This window comes from Molothrus aeneus, unplaced genomic scaffold, assembly GCF_037042795.1.
Source record: "Molothrus aeneus isolate 106 unplaced genomic scaffold, BPBGC_Maene_1.0 scaffold_40, whole genome shotgun sequence".
Classification (NCBI taxonomy): domain Eukaryota; kingdom Metazoa; phylum Chordata; class Aves; order Passeriformes; family Icteridae; genus Molothrus; species Molothrus aeneus.
Window position 1 is genome coordinate 508,272 of NW_027099068.1, and position 17,875 is coordinate 526,146.

Sequence of the window (17,875 nt, forward strand, 5' to 3'; positions counted from 1 at the left end):
TACACACTTGGGTTTTGTTTTTATCTTTCACATTCTCTTCTGTGATTTATTAATTTCTTTGTCTTTCTTTTTTTTTTAACAGAAAACATGTCCTACAAAAGGAGTGTCCTTTGCTCCTGGTTCCCGTGTGGAGCAGCTCCCTTCCTGCTGGCTGAGCTGCTCAGGCAGAGCCCGGCAGCTCCTGGCCCTGCAGGGCTGAGGCTTTTCCCCATTGCTGGGCACAGACTGATGGAGCAGCACTGCTGAACACGGGCACACAGAGGGACCAGCAGCAGCTGCCTTTGGCCACCTGAGGCTCCGAGGCCCAAACTCTGAGCAGCCAGGGCTGGAAGAGACTGGCAGGATCTGATCCCTGACTCTGGGCCAGGGCTGCACAAATGACCCCACAGCAGCAGCAGCAGCAGCAGCAGCAGCAGCAGCAGCAGATGGAGCTGACTTTCAGCACAGCCCCTGCCCCTGTTCCCTCCCGTGTGCAGCGGTGTCACAGCAGCCTGAGGCACCTGGGAGCCCCCAGTGCCAGCAGGGACTTGAGATGGCAGCCCTGGGCTCCTGGAGGCTGTGCAAGGAACGGAGCTGGGCACTCCCTGTCCATGGGGAGCTTGCAGATGGAAAAGGCTGCTGTGCCCAGGCAGCTCCAAGGGCACAGAAAGGAGGCTCTGGAGCACTGGATCTGTGCAGTGCCACAGTCCTGGGCAGCAGCCAGCGAGCCCTGGGGGAACAGAGGGCACAGCAAGAGGGACAGAACCAGGCAAGGGCGGAGACTGGGAAGAGCCAGGCCCGGGAGCAGGAACAGCTGCTCCATTGCACTCTTGGAGAAAGCTCTTGGCTGGTTCAAAGCGCTGAAAGGCGTGAAGGGCAGAGAGGAGGCCACAGCAACCAATGCTCCTGTTTGCACAGCCTCCCCTCTGCGTGTCCCAGAAGGAATTGGATGGACTGTGTTCTTCTCTCCGAGTCGTCTCGTTCAGCATGAGCAGCTCAGCACCAGGAGCTGAAGGAGCTGAAGCCTCAGGCCACAGGAGCTGGGCAATAGGAGACTTTTGGAGCAAAGTAATGCTGCTAAAATAGCCCCAGCTGAAGGCAGTGGATAGAATCATGGAATCACAGAATCCTTTCTGTTGGAAAAGCCCTCTGAGCTCACCCAGTGCAGCCGCTCAGCCAGCAGTGCCAAGCCCAGCACTAAAGCACGTCCCTGAAGTGCCAAGGCCTGGACACCAGCCCTGAGTGAGGCCTGAACAGCAGGCCCTGAGCCAAAGGTGGCCTCTGGATGAACCTTCCAAGCAAAGGTTATCTTTGTATCTGCTCCCTAATGAAATATGCATGGTCATTAGCACTGTGATAGATGTAGCCACTCCTTAGTGAAACATGTATGGACCTTTGTGTATTTAGAAGCCAGACAAGGCCATGAAATCTGACATCTGGCCTTGTTTGGGGCTGTATGGTCAAAGTCAGCTCCCTTGGTTCCTCCCTGAGCCCTGGCCAGGCTTTGGGAGGGGCCCAAGAGGAGGATGAAACCAGATGTTGCCACAGTAGCAGTGCTGTCAGTTTGTTCATGCAGCACTGTCAGAGCTGGGCCCTCTCCCAGCGGGGTTGGAGCCTCAGCTGGGGCTGGAGGCCCCTGCAGGAATTGCCAGTGCCCAGGAGTGGCTCTGCAGCCCTTGGCTGTGACAGCTTCCCCAGCTGCTGTGTGCATCTGGGGCATGGTAAAGGCTGAGGGTAAATGCTGCTGGATCTTTCTTAGTCACTGCAGGCAATCTTTGGTGGGGATGATTGGGTGCATTGCTGAGCTGCTCCTTTTGTGATTCTTTGCTGCTGTGAACTGCAGGAAATGACACTGATTCCTTCAGTTGGAATCTGTGTCTTTGGTGCTGACTTCGCCCACTGGTGAAACCAAACTGGCACAGTCTGGCCAGATCCCAACAAAATGTCACTTGTTCAGTGTCAATGTGAGGAATCAGTGCCATCAGAAATTCCCAGATGGGAAGCCCTTCCCTGGAGTTCCCTGGCTCTGGAGTGGGCTGAGGTCAGAGCCCCGTGGGAGCAGTGGGGCAGTCGGGTAAAAGAAGCTGCAGCCCTGGATGTCTTCAAATGCATCCAAAAGTTGCATATGGAAAAGGAAAAGACCTTGTGTGTTTGGGCAGACAAAGATGAATTTGTTGAGAGTACATTGGAAACAGCACCTTCAGAAGGAACAATTATTGTTGGAATGCTCCCACATGGAGCAACAGAAGAAGGTTTATTTCTTGAGCTCAGATGGATTTGTGCAAGTGAAATATTGATATATTGTATCATTATATACGTATTTATAGTATAAGACATTAATATATATATTTATATGTGTAGTTATATATTTTTAATATGTATCTATATTTCGATATGTCTATATCAATATCTACATAAAAAATAGGAATAATGTGAAATAGTGCTGACATTACTAATTTGGTAGCTTTGGCTGCTCAGGGATGTAACACTAAATACCCTACAGAACAGGATTGGCCAGGACCCTAATGTCAGTGGTCAACTTTGTGAGATTGTATACAATGAAAAAAGGAGGAAGGGAGGAAATTGGCGATTTTTACAGGGTGTGCTGATACTGTGATGCAGAATGCTTTGTCTGTTCCTGTGAAAAATACAGTGATTAAGCCTGCAGGGTTTTTCATGTACCAGACTATGCACAAGCTGCAGGATTGGTTGCATGGGTGAAGGGGTTGTTAAAAGAGCATTTGGAAAAATGAGGAGATGGGAACCTTTTCCCATGGAGAACCCATCTCCCAGATGTGCCCCATGCCCTCAACAATGGCCCACTGGGGAAATGGGAACCCCCTGGCTGTGCACGGCTGCCCCCAGTTGGCAAATCCAACCATGGGCAGTGAGACTTGGGCTGCCTGGGAAATTGTTCTGGCTGTGATGGCCCCTGGCAGGGCCAGCCCAGAGGCTGCAGGGCTGGGCCTTCATGCATTGGAATTAATTAGGATAAATTCAAAGCAAATGAGAGCTATCAATTCTGCAACAGGAATTCAGATTCCTCCAGAACACTTTGCTTTGGTAACTGCTCCCTTGGAGCTTGGCCTTGCAAAGTGTTCCTGTCATGGCAGGAGGAATTGATGCAGAATATCCAGGAGAAATTACAGTAATTCTGTTAAACAATAGTGAACAAGATTGGATTATTCAACCCCGTGACAGGGTAGCACAATTATCAATATTGCAATTTTAAGAACAACTGTGAAAAAAGGAGATCCAGCTCCAGTCACCACTGTTTGTGGAGATAAAGGGTGTGGATCCAGCAGCCCTAATAATGGAGCCAGAGTGTGGGTCCAGAGGCCAAAAGGCCCTCCCGAGGCAGCTGAAGGAGCAGCTCCTGGGAAAGACAACTCTGAGTCCTGAAACCTGGGCAGGAACAATGGGAATGTGTCCCTGCAGCCAAGGATTGTGTGTGAGAACAAGTAGATCTAACAGGATATTGTTTTACACATGCTGCCAGACCAGATCTGCCTGTTTGCCCCAAGGGCCCCTTTGGGAAATGCTCTGATCCACAGGGCTCCATGTGAAGGCTGCTGTGACACTGAGGGACTTGCACAGGAATTGCATCCAGGAGCCCGGGTGCCCCTCAGGGACTGGGACCCGGCCCCTTCCAGCCAGAGGGGAAAGGGCCCCCCCAAGCCTTGTTGGCCCCAGACAACATGGTAAAGCTGAACAGCAAAGGGCCTGGGGGCATTATTCTGGAATTAAAAAGGTGCCAGCTCCATGGACCACAGAATTCTTGTTCCTAATGTGAATGAGATTGAGAAAAAAGAATGAAGAACGGTGTCACTAAAGTACTACTGATGTCTGTAAGGTGTTCTTGATAGTCAGCCAGAATCTTTGTCTGCCACAAACACCTCTAGTGTTTCACCAAGGGGTTAGTCATCAAAATGTAATGATGAGCTATGAAAATGTAAAGATCAGGGTAGGCAAAGTGCTGCATGTCACCAACTGCTGGGTGTGTTCTCAGCTGGAGTTGGCAGGAATGGGGCTCCCTTGGAGGGCCCACCCTGTGGGGTGGCCAGAACTCTGTCCATGGGCTCTGACTCGTCACTGTCAGGGAAGGGACAGTTAAAGAGAACACAGGAATACCATGATCACTTGGACAGGATTCCCTAAGATTTGCCTTCAGGAGAAACCAAAGCCTGTTCTAGTTCCAGAGGCCACAGTGTGAGAGGATTTCTGTGCTTTTGCATCACTGCCAATGTCAGTAGAACTTGGGCTGCTGGAGCTGCTCGGTGTCAGTGTCACACCACTCTTGGCTGCAGGGCCACCATTTTGGGTCCTTCAGGATCAACCACAAGGAAGAGTTGGGGCCCAGAGAACATTTTCCCCCCAAGGAGTGCCTTGGCTTTCAGCAAGCAAAAGATTCTGGTTCACCCAGAGACAAAAGCCAATGGGTGGGAGGGGAAAGAGGGGAGCTCAGCCAGGGCATGAGGAGATGAAATGAGTCAGGCTGCTTTCAGCATTTCCTCAGCACCAAGAGCAGCCTGACCTCCCTTCTCCATCCACCACTGGCAGCTTTGCAAATCAGGAATTGTTTGAGCTGTTGTGCACCCATGTAGAGAGCTTTTTGAATAATTGGTTAGCTGAGAAAAGACATTTCGATGTGATACCAATAGATAAAGATAGGAGAAACAAGCTGGGAACTGAGCAACCAGTGTCCAATCACTGACAAAGGTCACAGTGACCTTCTCTGAAACGAGAAGACGGGGGAGAAAATCGCTTGCCAGAAAATGTAGTTATCTTAGGTAGAGAAGTTAGAAGAATGCAAATATAGAAGCAAAATAATTGTTAGAAGATAAGAGTAGGTGTAGTTAATCTAAGTGTGCTTTAACCAATGATGAGCTCAGCTTTTGCAATATGTATAAGCTTCATTAACACCAATATAAATATGTGTACGCTTTCAATAAACTTTGAGATTTGCTATTCATGCATATAGTGTGTCGCATTTCTCCCGCCGTTCACGACACCCCCACACCAGGATGAGCATCCTGATACAAGAACTTAATTGTGTTTATATCTATTACCACATTTGTCTAAAATTAATTTTAGTATCGAAATCACCTGTGGAGGGTGCCCTCATCAGACACTACTGGGACATTGCACATAGCTCAGGGAGGAGCGTGATTGTTATTAAATTGTGTCCTGTTCAACTATGGCCTGCTGGCCTTGAAGAGAAACTTTCTGTGCCTCTGAGTCCCACCAGTTCCTGACCCCCAAAGGACACAAACCTGATGAGTTGTGGTTCCCACTCCAATGGTGGCACTTGGACCTTGCTCCATCCCCAGAGCAGAGCTCCCTTGTCCCAGAAAGTGCCTGGCAATGCAGGGATGAAGGAAACAGGACAGGCTGTGGGGATCAGGTGCAGGGCACAGCCAGGGAAATGAATGACTTTTGCATTTTACCGAGCTGTGCCTTCCCTTGGCTTTGCTGGCTGACAATAAATGAACATCCCTCTGGTCTCTGGCAGCTCCTTCTCCAAGGAAAGCGGGGGGAACTGGAGCCAAGGAGCTGAAACCTGCAGGTCCAGCCTGGGCTGGAGGGAGCTCAGATTTGCACAAGGCTGCTCTGAGTGCCAGGGCTTGGATGGGGGAAATGGTGGGATGGGGGTAGGGACAGAGTCTGATTGATTGTCAGACATAAAGGGTCTTGATTTTCATATCTATTCCAAATGCATGAGGAGGTACTTGGATTCAGTATCAATTGGAGATTGCACATATCAATGAATTTACAGGAAAACCTAAACAGGACCAAAAAATATTTCCTCACTGTCTTTGTAAATATAATATATTCACTTGGAATGCAGTTCTGAAATCTGTCCAATTAACCACGAAAGATTTGGAAATGTAAATCAGATTATTCCCAGAGGCTCAGCTTGTTAAGGTGTGCTGAATGTTAATGAGCTCTGGGGCACTGAATTCCTGAACTGAAGAGCTGAAGGCTGAACAAGCCTCTGGAGAAGTGGAATTCAGAGGCAGCCTCCAAGTTTTTAGAGTGTGTGGAGGACAACTTTTTGTCACAGCTGGTGAGTGAGCCCAGCAGGGGAGGGACTATGCTGGAGCTGTTGTTTGGGATTAGAGATGGGCTGGGGGGAGATGTGGTGGTTGGAGGCCGCTTGGGGCATAGTGAGCATGAAATTATAGAGTTCCCAATATTTGTGAAATCAGGAGGAACATCTATAAGACTTTTACATTGGACTTCTGGAGGGCAGACTTTGGCCTGATTAGCAGACTTATTCAGAGAGTTCCTTGGGAAGCAGCCCTTAAAAACAAAGGAGTTTGGGAAGGGTGGGTGTGCTTCAAAACAGAGATCTTGTGGGAACAGGAACAGACTGTCCCTGTGTGCTGAAAGAAGAGTTGATGAGGCAAACGTCCAGCCTGGATGGGCAAGGAGGTTTTGATGGAACATAGGAATAAAAAGAGGATGTATCATCTTTGGAAGGAGGGTCAGGTCTCTCAGCAAGTATTTAAGGGGGTTGCTCGGGCACGTAGGAAAGAAATTAGGGAGGCCAAAGCTCAGTATGAACTTAACTTGGGACATTTTGTAAGGGATAATAAAAAAATGTTTTTACAAATATATTAATGGCAAAAGGAAGGGTAGGACCAACCCTTGTTCTTTATTAGATGTGGGAGGGGACTTAGTAACCGCAGATGAGAAGAAGGCAGAGGTGCTTAACACCTTCTTTGCCTCAGTCTTTAGTGGAAGACTTGCCTACAGGATAACTGTCCTCTTGGGTTGGTAGACAGTGTCAGAGAGCAGAATGATCTGCCCGGGCCAGGGGCTGCACTGCCAGCCCAGAGCCACGTGGGGATCGCCCGGTACCGGCAGGGCAGCAGGGAAACCGGCACTGGGGGAGCAGAAATGGGCAATACGAGAGCTGGGGGTGCTCCAGAAGCCTGGACATGTTGGGAGCATGGACAGGGGGGACCCCTGGATACCCCAGGAGCCTGAAACAGGGACCCTGGACAGTGCTGACCCATGGGACGCCTGTGATGCCAAAGTGGTGAGCCCAGAGAAGGGGAACCTGCGGGATTGCCAGGAGCCCCAGCAGCCCAGAGAGGGGAACACCAATACAAACTTGAACTGGAGCAACCCAGACAGGGGGGGCCTCCAGGAGCCCAAAGCGGAGAGACCAGAGAGGGGAAACTGAGGGCTGGGTGTTTTTGCTGCATCTTGGTCATTTGTGTATTTTGGGGGCCTGAATCTTGGTGCTTTGGAGGTTTATATGGGTGGCAGATTCCCAGTGACTTCTAGGGATGGGCTTGGGCAGTAGAAACCCCCTAACCCAATGTGCTCATCCATTGTATTTTTCCCCAAACCAGGATTTCTCTTTCCCAAACCTTGGCTGGATGGAGAAGGAGGCTGTGAGGAAGAGGAAGATGTCCCAGGACACGCAGGCAGGTGAGGAGGAAGTCAGTGCCCCTTTCCCCCTCTCTCCTGCTCCATCTCCCAGCCCAGCACGGGCCCTGGCTGCAGGACAATCCTGCTGTCGATGCCGTCCTGCCAGGGACACATTGGGAGGATCTCCTTCCCTCTGGCATGGAGGCAAATCCCATCTTCTCCTTGTCCTTCCTCCCCCAGACCAGGAGCTGAGGATGGACACCAGGGAGGACAAATCCCCATGGTATAATCTGATGGAAGAGGCTCTTTTGAGTGACTCCACAGCACAGGAATGCAAGAGGGTGGAAAATCCCTGGAGATCCCACACAAGGAGGGGCTGCAAGCCCAGCCCAGGGTGCTCTGAGGCGGAAAGAGCCACCCTGTGCCAGGAAGGTGGACAGAGCTTCAGCCAGAGCTCGGAGCTGGTGGCCCATGAGCAGCTTGGAGTGTGGGAAGAGCTTCAGGCAGAGCAACAGCCTGATCTGCCACCAGATGATCCACACTGGGGAATGGCCTCAGGAGTGTGGCAAGCGTGGCAAGTGTGGAAAGGGCTTCAGCTGCAGCTCCACCCTCATCATCCACCAGTGCATCCACACTTGGCAGAGGCCCTACCAGTGTCCTGAGTGTCTGAAGAGGTTTCAGAGCAGCTCCCACCTCCTCCTGCACCAGCGGATTCACACTGAGGAGAGGCCCTTCCGCTGCCCTGACTGTGGGAAGGGATTCAAGCACAACTCCACCCTCGTCAGGCACCGGCGCATCCACACCGGGGAGAGGCCCTACAAGTGCTCTGAGTGTGGGAAGAGCTTCAGCCAGAGCTCTCACTTGAACAAACACCAACAGAGGCACCGGTAAGGGAAGCCCTGGAATGACTCAACTGAAGGAGGAGCTTCATGCACTGCTCCAGCTTCATCCCCTATTGGAGGACGCACGTTGGGAAGAGTTCTGGTGGTCCATGTTCCCTGTGATCCATGATGGGAAGACACCTGTCCCTTTTCCTGCCCCTGCCAATGACATGATGGGAGATGGAAGAACATGAGGGTCTGGCCATGGCCGTGTCATTACAGTCACTCCCACCTCAGGTCATTGCCAGGGGCAGGAAAGGGACTCTCTCTCTCCCTGAGAAGAAAGGTGTCCTTTCCAGGCAGGACAGAATACGTGGCTGGGAAGAGCCAGTCGCTGGTGATGTAGTTTTCTCTGTAAATAGATTTTCTTATCCCTTCTGTTACCAATATTATTTCTGTTCCTGTTTGTTCTTTATGTCGTTGCTATTCCCAGGAAATTGTTCTTATCCCAGCCTGGGATCTTTGTCTTTTGTGCTTTCCATGGGAGGTGGGAGGGCAGCGAGGGCAGCGCGGTTTTAGCGGGAGCAGGAATTTGAGGAATCCCGTTCCTGAACCCCAGCAGGTGGAAACCGAGCATCCCAGCTGGTGCCAGCCCTGGTGGCCATGGCAGCAGCCTTGGGAGCGGGTCCCTGGCTGGGGCTGTGGGAACCTCTTCCCTCTGGTGCCCAGGGACAGGAGTGGAGGGAGCGGCTGCAGCTGAGTCGGGGCAGGCTCAGGTTGGATGTCAGGAAAAGGTTTTTGCCCAGAGGCTGCTGGGGCCCTGGCCAGGCTCCCCAGGGAAGGGTCCCAGCTCCAGGGCTCTCTGAGCTGCAGCAGCGTTTGGCCAGCGCTGCCAGGCCCAGGCTGGCATTGTTGGGGTGTCCTGTGCAGGGCCAGCAGTTGGACTGGAGGATCCTGATGGGTCCCTCCCAGCTCAGCCAATTCTGTGCTTCTGGGATCCCATGAGCCTGGGGATGGGGCTGCCAATGGTTGCCATGGCAACGGGCTCCGGCTCCAGGCCTGAGCTGGTTTCCATGGCAACCACCCCTGGCATGGGGTCTCCATGGAGCTGCCGAGGGACTGACCATAGCAACAGGGGGCTGGTGATGGTTGCCATGGAAACTGACCATAGCAACAGGGGGCTGGTGATAGTTGCCATGGAAACTGACCATAGCAACAAGGACTGGTGATTGTTGCCATGGAAACTGATCATAGCAACAGGGGCTGGGGATGGTTGCCATGGAAACTGACCATAGCAACATGGAGCTGGTGATGGTTGCCATGGAAACTGACCATAGCAACAGGGAGCTGGTGATGGTTGCCATGGAAACTGACCACAGCAACGGGGGCCTGGGGATGGTTGCCATGCAATGGTGATGGTTGCCCTTGGTGCTGCTGCCATTCTCTGCTGCTGCTGGGGCACTCGGGGCTCTGGCTGAGCAGCAAAGGTGACCCTGAGCCAGGAGCTTTCCTTGCCTGCAGCAAAGCCACGGCACGCAAAGCCCTTCCTGGGGCTGTGCCCTGTGCCAGCAGGGATTGTGCCAGCGGAGCTGACCCGAAATTTCTTCTCCCAGGCAGCTTTAGGACACACAACATGGAAAAGCCAGAGGCCACTCTCAGCTCTGTGCAGTCCTACTGCAGAATCCTGAGTGTGAAGCAGCCTGGGAACAGGGTTTAGTGTCAGGGGAGGGGAACTCAGAGCCCTTCCCTGCCCTGTGGGCTGAGGCTCTGCATTTCCAATGGCCCTGCAGCTGCCAAAGGGGCCTTTTTGGCTCACCTGAGAACAGTTCTGCTGAGAGCCTGTCCTAAACCTGCTTTTCCTGCAAATGTGCCCAATCAATTCTCTTTTTTTGCAGCCCCAGGTCTTGTGTGAGTGCAAGTGTGACAACTGAAGGATGGAACAGCTCTACTTGGAGGGAGTTCTCTTTTTCTTGATTTGTTTTTTTGTTTATTTGGTTGGTTTGGCTTGATTTAGTTTTTTATTCTTTGTTCTGTTTTGGTTGGTTCATTTGTGTTGTTGTTTTGGTTTGGTTGTTTGGTTATGGCGCTGGGGTTTCTTTTGATATGGTTTGTTTGGTTTTTTATTGTTTTTTTCATTTTTTGGTTCTTCTTTTTTTTATTTTTTGGTTTATATGGTTTTGGGTTTTTTTTTAATTCTCTCTTCCTAGAAGCTCTGGGCAGAGCTCTGTGACTGTGTCTGACACTTGTCTGTGGCACTGTGCAGGTGGCCAGGGGGACCTTCCCCGAGCTGTGTGCAGAGGAATCCACATCAGCCCAGGCCGGGGTGGGCAGTGGCCGCTCAGTTCCATGGACTGGACGCGGCTCTGGACGCTTCCCTTGGAGCGACTGCAGGGAGGGAACGCTGGGGCTGTCACTGCTGGGGTGTCACACACAGGGGAACGCTGGGGCTGTCACCACTGGGGTGTCACACACAGGGACGCTGGGGCTGTCACCGCTGGGGTGTCACACACAGGGGACGCTGGGGCTGTCACTGCTGGGGTGTCACACACAGGGGACACTGGGGCTGTCACCACTGGGGTGTCACACACAGGGGACACTGGGGCTGTCACTGCTGGGGTGTCACACACAGGGGACACTGGGGCTGTCACCAATGGGGTGTCACACACAGGGGACACTGGGGCTGTCACTGCTGGGGTGTCACACACAGGGGAACACTGGGGCTGCCCCACTTCTGCCGTGTCCCCAACAGCTCTGCCAGCACCTTGAGGGAACACAAAGACTGAGCCAAAGGATGAGAATTGCAGAAGGGGCTGAGCTGGGAGGGACCCAATGGGATCATCAAATCCCAGAATCACAGAATCAGAGAATTACTGGGTTGGAAGAGACCTTCAAGACCATCAAGTCCCACCCATGCCCAAACACTTCAACTAAACCATGACACTGAGTGCCACATCCAGCCTTTTATAAACACATCCAGAGATGGTGACTCCATTACCTCCCCGGGCAAACCAATCCAGGACTTTATCACACATTCTGTGAAAACCCTTCTTCCTAATATCCAACCTATATTTCCCTAGGCGCAGCTAAAGATTGTGTGCTCTGCATCTGTCAGTTGCTGCCTGGAGAAAGAGACTGACCCCCACCTGACTACAACCTCCTTTCAGGAAGGTGGAGAGAGTGGTAAGGTCACCTCTGAGTCTCCTTTTCTCCAGACTGAACAACCCCAGCTCCCTCTCCTCACAGGATGTGTGTTCCAGACCCCTCCCCAGCCTTGTTGCCCTTCTCTGGACACGCTCCAGCCCCTCCATGTCCCTCCTAAGTTGGGGCACCCAGAACTGGACACAGCACTCAAGGTACGGTGCCAGTACAGGGCAAGAATGCCAGGTACACCAGAGCCAGGTACAGGTGGAGAATGATCTCCCTGCTCCTGCTGGCCACACTGTTCCTGATCCACACCAGGAGCCCTTGGCCCTCTTGGCCACCAGGGCACTCTGCTGGCTCATGTGCAGCCGGCTGCCAACCAGCACCCCCAGGTCCCTTTCTGCCTGGGCACTGTCCAGCCACACCGTCCCCAGCCTCTGGCCTTGCAGGGGTTATTGTGGCCAAAATGCAGGACTCGGCACTTGGACTTAATTAACTTCATCTCATCGGACTCTGCCCCTCCCTCCAACCATTCCAGGTCTCCCTGCAGAGCCCTCCTACCTTCCAGGAGATGGACACACGCTCCCAGCTTAGTGTCATCTGCAGATTTACTAATGAAAGACTCAAGCCCCTCATCCATGGTGTCAAGAGAAATATTGAACAGAGCTGGCCCCAGCACAGAGCCCTGAGGGACACCACTGGTGCCTGGCCCCAGCTGGATGCAGCACCGCTCACCACCACTCTCTGGGCCCATCCAGCCAGTTCTGAACCCAGCACAGAGTGCTCCTGTCCCAGCCCTGGGCTGCAGCTTTTCCAGGAGTGTGCTGGGGGAGACAGTGCCAAAGGCCTTGCTGGAGTCCAGGCACACAACACCCACAGCCTTTCCTGCATCCACCAGGAGGCTCACCTGGTCATAGAAGGAGACCAGCTTGGTCAAACACGACCTACCCCTCCTAAACCCCTGCTGGCTGGCTCTGCTCCCCTGGCCATCCTGGAAGCGCTGGGTGATGACACTCACTAGAAACTGTTCCATTGCCTTACCGGGTACTGAGGTCAGGCTGGCTGGCCTATAATTACCAGGATCCTCCTTTGCACCCTTGTTGTGAATGGGTGTCACATTGGGCAGCTTCCAGTCATCTGGAACCTCACCAGGGAGCCAGGACTGCTGGTAAATGATGGAGACTGGCTTGGCAAGCTCAGCTGCCGGCTCCCTCATCACCCTGGGGTGGATCCCATCTGCTCCCAGGGATCTATGAACATCCAAGCAGCTCAGCAGTTCTCTGACTGCCTCCTCCTGGATAACAGGGGCCCATTCTGCTCCCTGATGCTCTTCTATGATGCTGTAGCTGCTCAATGACCTCACACAACAAACTCTGTGATGTCATAGCCCAATCTGTGATCTCACAGAACCCACTCTGTGCTGTCACACAGCCCCTTGCTGACATCCCAGCTGCTCTGTGCCTCTATGACACAGCCACAGAGGCGCCACTGTGACACAGCCCTCTCTGGGACATCCCACATCCCCTGCCAGTGCTGAGCCCTGTGAGCTCTGTGCCCTGCTGGTGTCCCTGAGGGGCCCTGGCAGTGCCCCAGCCCTGCTGGGCTGTGCACAGGAGCTGCTCCTGGCCAGAGCTGTCTCTCTGCAGCGCTGCTGCCCTTGCCAGGAGCTGCCTCTGGGCCAGGAGCCCGGCCCAGCTCAGCAGCACAGACACAGCACCAGGACTGTAATGACCCTCGGGGGCTTTGGTGCTCTTTGCATCAGAGCCAGTCCCTCAGAGTGGGCTCAAAGACTTCTCAAGAACTCAAAATCAGATTCCAAGTCCAAACTTTCTTTAACTTTTAATGGGTCTCACTGAGGGACAGGACTGAGAAAGTGTCCCTAAGTTCCAAGTAGAGCAGAATACTGGAGATAGTAATGATAGCTGGGGACAAGCAAGGGAAAGGTGTCTCTGGTGCTGAGCAAACCTGGATGTGTTTCAGGAATGCAAAGGGCCAAGGCCTGAGCCCCAGCCCTGGCCAGGCAGATCCTGTCCCTCCCTCCTTGCTCAGGGCTCTTCCCGGGATGGGCACTGGCATGTGGGGATGGGCAATGCCAAGGGCAGGAGCATGGGGCGGCCCCTGCCAGGCTGCTGAGCAGGGACAAGGAGGCAATGAGGCCCCAGGCCTGCAAGGGTCACTTGTCCCCTCCTCACGGCTCAGGCCCAGGCCCAGCAGCCATGGCCAAGGTGCTGCCCAAGCTGGCTCTGGCAGGGCTGTCTTGCAGCTGCTGCCCATCCCTGTGCCCTGTGCAGCCCAGGCTGTCCTACGGTGTCCCTGCCCTGCGTCTCTGTCCCTGCAGGCTCTCGGCATCCCCTGGCTGCCCCAGCTGGCTGGGCCCTTCCTTTGCTGGCAGCTCTGCCTCCTGCCTGCCCCTGCCTGCCCACACAAAGCCTTGGGCTGCTCCAGGCTCCTGCTGGGGACGTGCTGCACCACAGCCCTGCCCTGGCAGGGAAATTCCTTTCTCCTGGTGCCACTCTGGGCCTCCCCAGCTGCCCTTGTGCTGCATTCCGCCCCAGCGAGGGCCACAACAACTCCCCCGGCCCCGGAGTCTCAGACCTCAGGCAGCCACCGGTGACCAACAGGGACAGGAATGCAACAGGACGGGTCCGGCTTTAGCAAAATCCAGGACCCTCTCTTGAGCCCGGGAACAAGACAAGAAATGAGGGGCGGGGGTCGGGTCATGGGTTTCACATGACAGGGTAGGGGTGGAGTTTAGGGTCAGGGTCCAATAGCAGGAGGAGCAGGGGACTGCAAATGGGTGGATCAAGGAGCACAACCAATGGAAAAAAATAAGGTGGGGACACTGCAGTAGAATTTAAAGCAATGAGGGCACAGAAAAGGAAGAACATTCTGGGGCCATTCCTATTTTGGCCAGATGGGGTGGAGTGTCTTTTCCCGGGCTTGCAGGGCCACGCTCCACAGGGTGGAGGGGTGGAATCTTCGTTCAATCACGCCCCTCGCCCGATGCTCTCTGTCTGGGTAGAATCCCCGCCGCCTGGGGCGGGGGCACTCCACACCCTTGGTGCCATTCTTTCTTTCTCTGCTTGTTTCATACAATGAAGAAAAACTCCAGCATCTGTGGAACCACCCTCCAATTCCTTTCAGGCTACTCCTGTCCTCAGTCTGCACACAACTGAGCCCAGAGCCATCAGCCTCTACATCCTGGTTATGTGGTGAGGCCTCCCAACCCCATCTTGGGAGATTTTTGGGTCCTCGACGTGACAGAACAAGGGTCAATATCTTTGTTACAGATCAGTAATGCCATGGTTGACTCTCCCAAGTAAGGGGCAAATATTAAGTATATGTTAAGAGAAGTTTTGCAGTTGTATAGTTATGTTTTCCCTCTCCCTTGCATTGTTATCACAGGGTGGCCTCAGTAGCTGGGGCACTTGGGAGGGTCGGCTTGTTACTATGGCAGCACCTGACCTCCAATCCAGCTGTGAGAAAGTGATCTGAGCACCACTGTGAAATAAACACAGGCAGGAGACTTTTCTCCTTTTTAATGCCTTTATTACAAGTGATGAGCTCTGGGGGGAGAGCTGACGGGTTCACGCTCACGCTGCCACTGCTCCCAGTGGTGACTTGGAGGAGGAGGAAGAGTGCAGCTTTGTCCACTGGTCTGTGGCCAGAGCTGGGGATTCCATCCTCATGGGAGTGTCAGGAAAAATCCCTTGTTCACTTTTTCAGTTTCACTCCCAGGTTCCTGCCTGTAGCTGATGTCCTTCCTTGGCGAGGGCAAGGGGCAAAGAAAGGGTCTCAGCATCTCTGCAGGCTCTGGGCTTTGTTCCAGACATCCAGACATCACTTTGATCTCTTAATTCTGTGTTGGTTCATTGTTTCTGGGGTCTTTTGGTAAGTTTGGAGGGGTGGCTGTCCCGTGGCATGCTGGCTCCAAGGTCATTTGCATGCCCTCCCATGTCCCCCCGCCATGTCATCCACCTGGCAGCAGTCAGGGTGGTACTGACAAAAGGAGTAGGTAACTAAAAGGACTACTGATTACAATAACAAACAGTTAGAACTCCATCCTGGCAGCAACTGGTCCAACCTGTTCACTCTGACACCTTTTAAAAAAACCTGGCAGCTTTTTCTACTTATAACAGTCCCCCCTCTTTTTCTTTGATCGGGCTTAAGCTCGCATCAACTTGCAATTTCTGACTCATAAGCACAGAATTTCCTTAATTTTTTGTATTGATTATAAATTTCTTGAACACTCTGATAATCATGGCTACTTAACTTTGTTCCCTTTCCTGGTTTCTTCAGGTTAACTTTTTTAGAGATCTTTAGGTTGGTCTGCCTGGCAGATACTACCATTTTAATGAAGCAGGGAAGTAAGCATAGTAAAAAGAGCAAACCAGCAAGTGTACACACAGTGAAGAAAGCTACTTTTTTCCACCAATCTCCTTTGAAAATCCATAGGTTATCCCAGCAACTGGAATCAAGTGTAGGAGTCCGTTCTTGGTTACTTACACATGCTAGTTTTTTATCTTGTTGGAGAGGTTTCTAATGATTGCTCTCTTCATCTCTAATACTGCCTGAAGCCTGATGATTCTGTTTAACATGGATATCGGGGCCCGATAACCCCAGGACCCATCTTGAGCCCAGGTGGCTGGGCCATAAGTCTTGATAATTTTTCTTGGGGTCCAAACCTGGCTCTTAGAATCTTGGATTCTGCCAATTTCTATTGCATTTTGCCTCTTCTGTTTGGTTTCTCTTAAATCATTGTGTATAGGAACTCCTAAACTTGATCCAGTTTCTTTGGGTAATAAGAAGAAAGCTGGTTTTATCATTCTAGCGGTGCAGCTGCCAGACCAGCTTCTCGGCAATTTAGTGCATTCTATAGTACTATAGATCAAAAACTGGTGTTTAGGGGCTCCCCAAAAATGTGTTTTTAGCTTCTGTTGGACATTCCCAATATTTAGAAATGTCTTTCATTCTCCAAAAGGGGTTTATCCCTTCTTCAATACATTCATAAAATTCATATGCTTCATGGTAGATACACTTGTTCTTTTCTTTCCTTTCAACAGACCAAAATCTATTTGGATCTCCTGATCCACCAGGTAGCAGAGTTCTTTACTGCTAGATACCTTTTACAGACCATTCTTTTTACTGGCCTATTGTACCCTTTAATACTAAATTCTGAGTTATTCCGTATCCAATTTAAGATTTCTAATAGCCTTAGATTAATCTTTTCCCATGGCCAAATTTCAGTCATCTGGGTACAAACTCGACAATCGGTTAAATTTAGTTCGTGGCTGACTCTTTCTACTGAATCTTCTATGAAAATGTTCTTACCTCGGGGTATCTCTAAATGGTCTTGTTTTCTTATTGCTTTTACCTTCTCTTTCTCTTTGACCAGATCTACCAGGCTTGCTTCAGCAGCATCACATTCAAAGCGCAACCAGGCTTCTCCTACAGGGCACTGTCCCAGGAGTTGCTGCCTAAAAGTGGCGGTATTCTGGGCTATCCAATACATTCTCTTATCTTCTTGACAAAGGACCAATTGGGAGAAGTTAGCACAAGTAGGGTTAGAATTGATGGACTCTAGACAAGGAGCTCACTTCTTCCTCCTCATAGAGGGGTTGGTAGCACTCACTGCACGGCTCTCCTGGGCTCCCCAGAGCTCCACCAGCAATTAGAGCCATCATTACTACCCTTCCCAAGAGTCCGGTATGGGTCATCTTGCACAGCCTGCCCACCCAGCCTTGCCTCTTGGGGACTTTGCTGAGAAGAAGCTTCCAAGCTCTTTAGAGTCCCTTCTGTGATAAACGAGTCCACTGGATTTAAGGATCATATAATTATTTTTATTATTATGCAAGTGAGAATAAGCAAAGTTCAGCGCTGGGCGGCTGGGAGTCTCCGCTCCTGTAGGCTCGCACCGTTCCTATCCCCAAAGTTCGCCTTTTATTGCCTTCTTCTCCCAGGGATGACGTGGTCTGTCTTTTGAGCTTGCTCGTTCAGTTGCTAGGGGGTCTTTTTCTGCCTTCTGGTGGTCATGGGATGAAGGCTCCAAGTCTTCCTCTTTAACCGCTGAGTGAACTTTCCCTTATAAGGCATATCTAGACAGTGGAATTTTCAGAACACTGTACGATTCCTGCAAGCCTTAGCAATTCTTGCGAGTTTAAGGATTGTTGTTACAGCCTTCCTCTGTGACCTCTGGGTGAACTTTTCCTTATAAGGTGTATCTTTACCATGGAATTCCCAAAGCACTATACAATTCCTGCAAGCTAAGCAACCATATGTGGCTGCACATTTAAGAATCAAGTGGTTTTAGCTATTTAGTCATTGCTTTTATATTGTATAATTATTTAGCTATTGATTTAATTAATGAACAAACGTACTGCTACTTATTACAATCCCCCTTTTTTTTTTTACCAATTTTGTTAATTAAATCTTTTTAGTTCCTTCCTAGTGAGCGTTAACTGAGTTTCCTCATCAGTTAAGCTATGTGCACTAATTATAGATGCTAATTTCCTTAGCTTTTTCATCATATTCCAATTCATAACGAATAGAAC

General features: G+C 51.5%; 1 protein-coding gene across 1 annotated transcript in view; it reads left to right on the forward strand.

Annotated features, from left to right (window-relative positions):
* LOC136570838 (zinc finger protein 271-like) overlaps nucleotides 1-17,875 on the forward strand; it is a 430,233-nt gene that overhangs the window by 312,059 nt on the left and 100,299 nt on the right. The window contains exon 6 of the mRNA XM_066571243.1: nucleotides 7,878-8,215. Coding sequence (XP_066427340.1) covers nucleotides 7,878-8,215 — 338 coding nt within the window. The remainder of the gene's footprint in view (nucleotides 1-7,877; nucleotides 8,216-17,875) is intronic.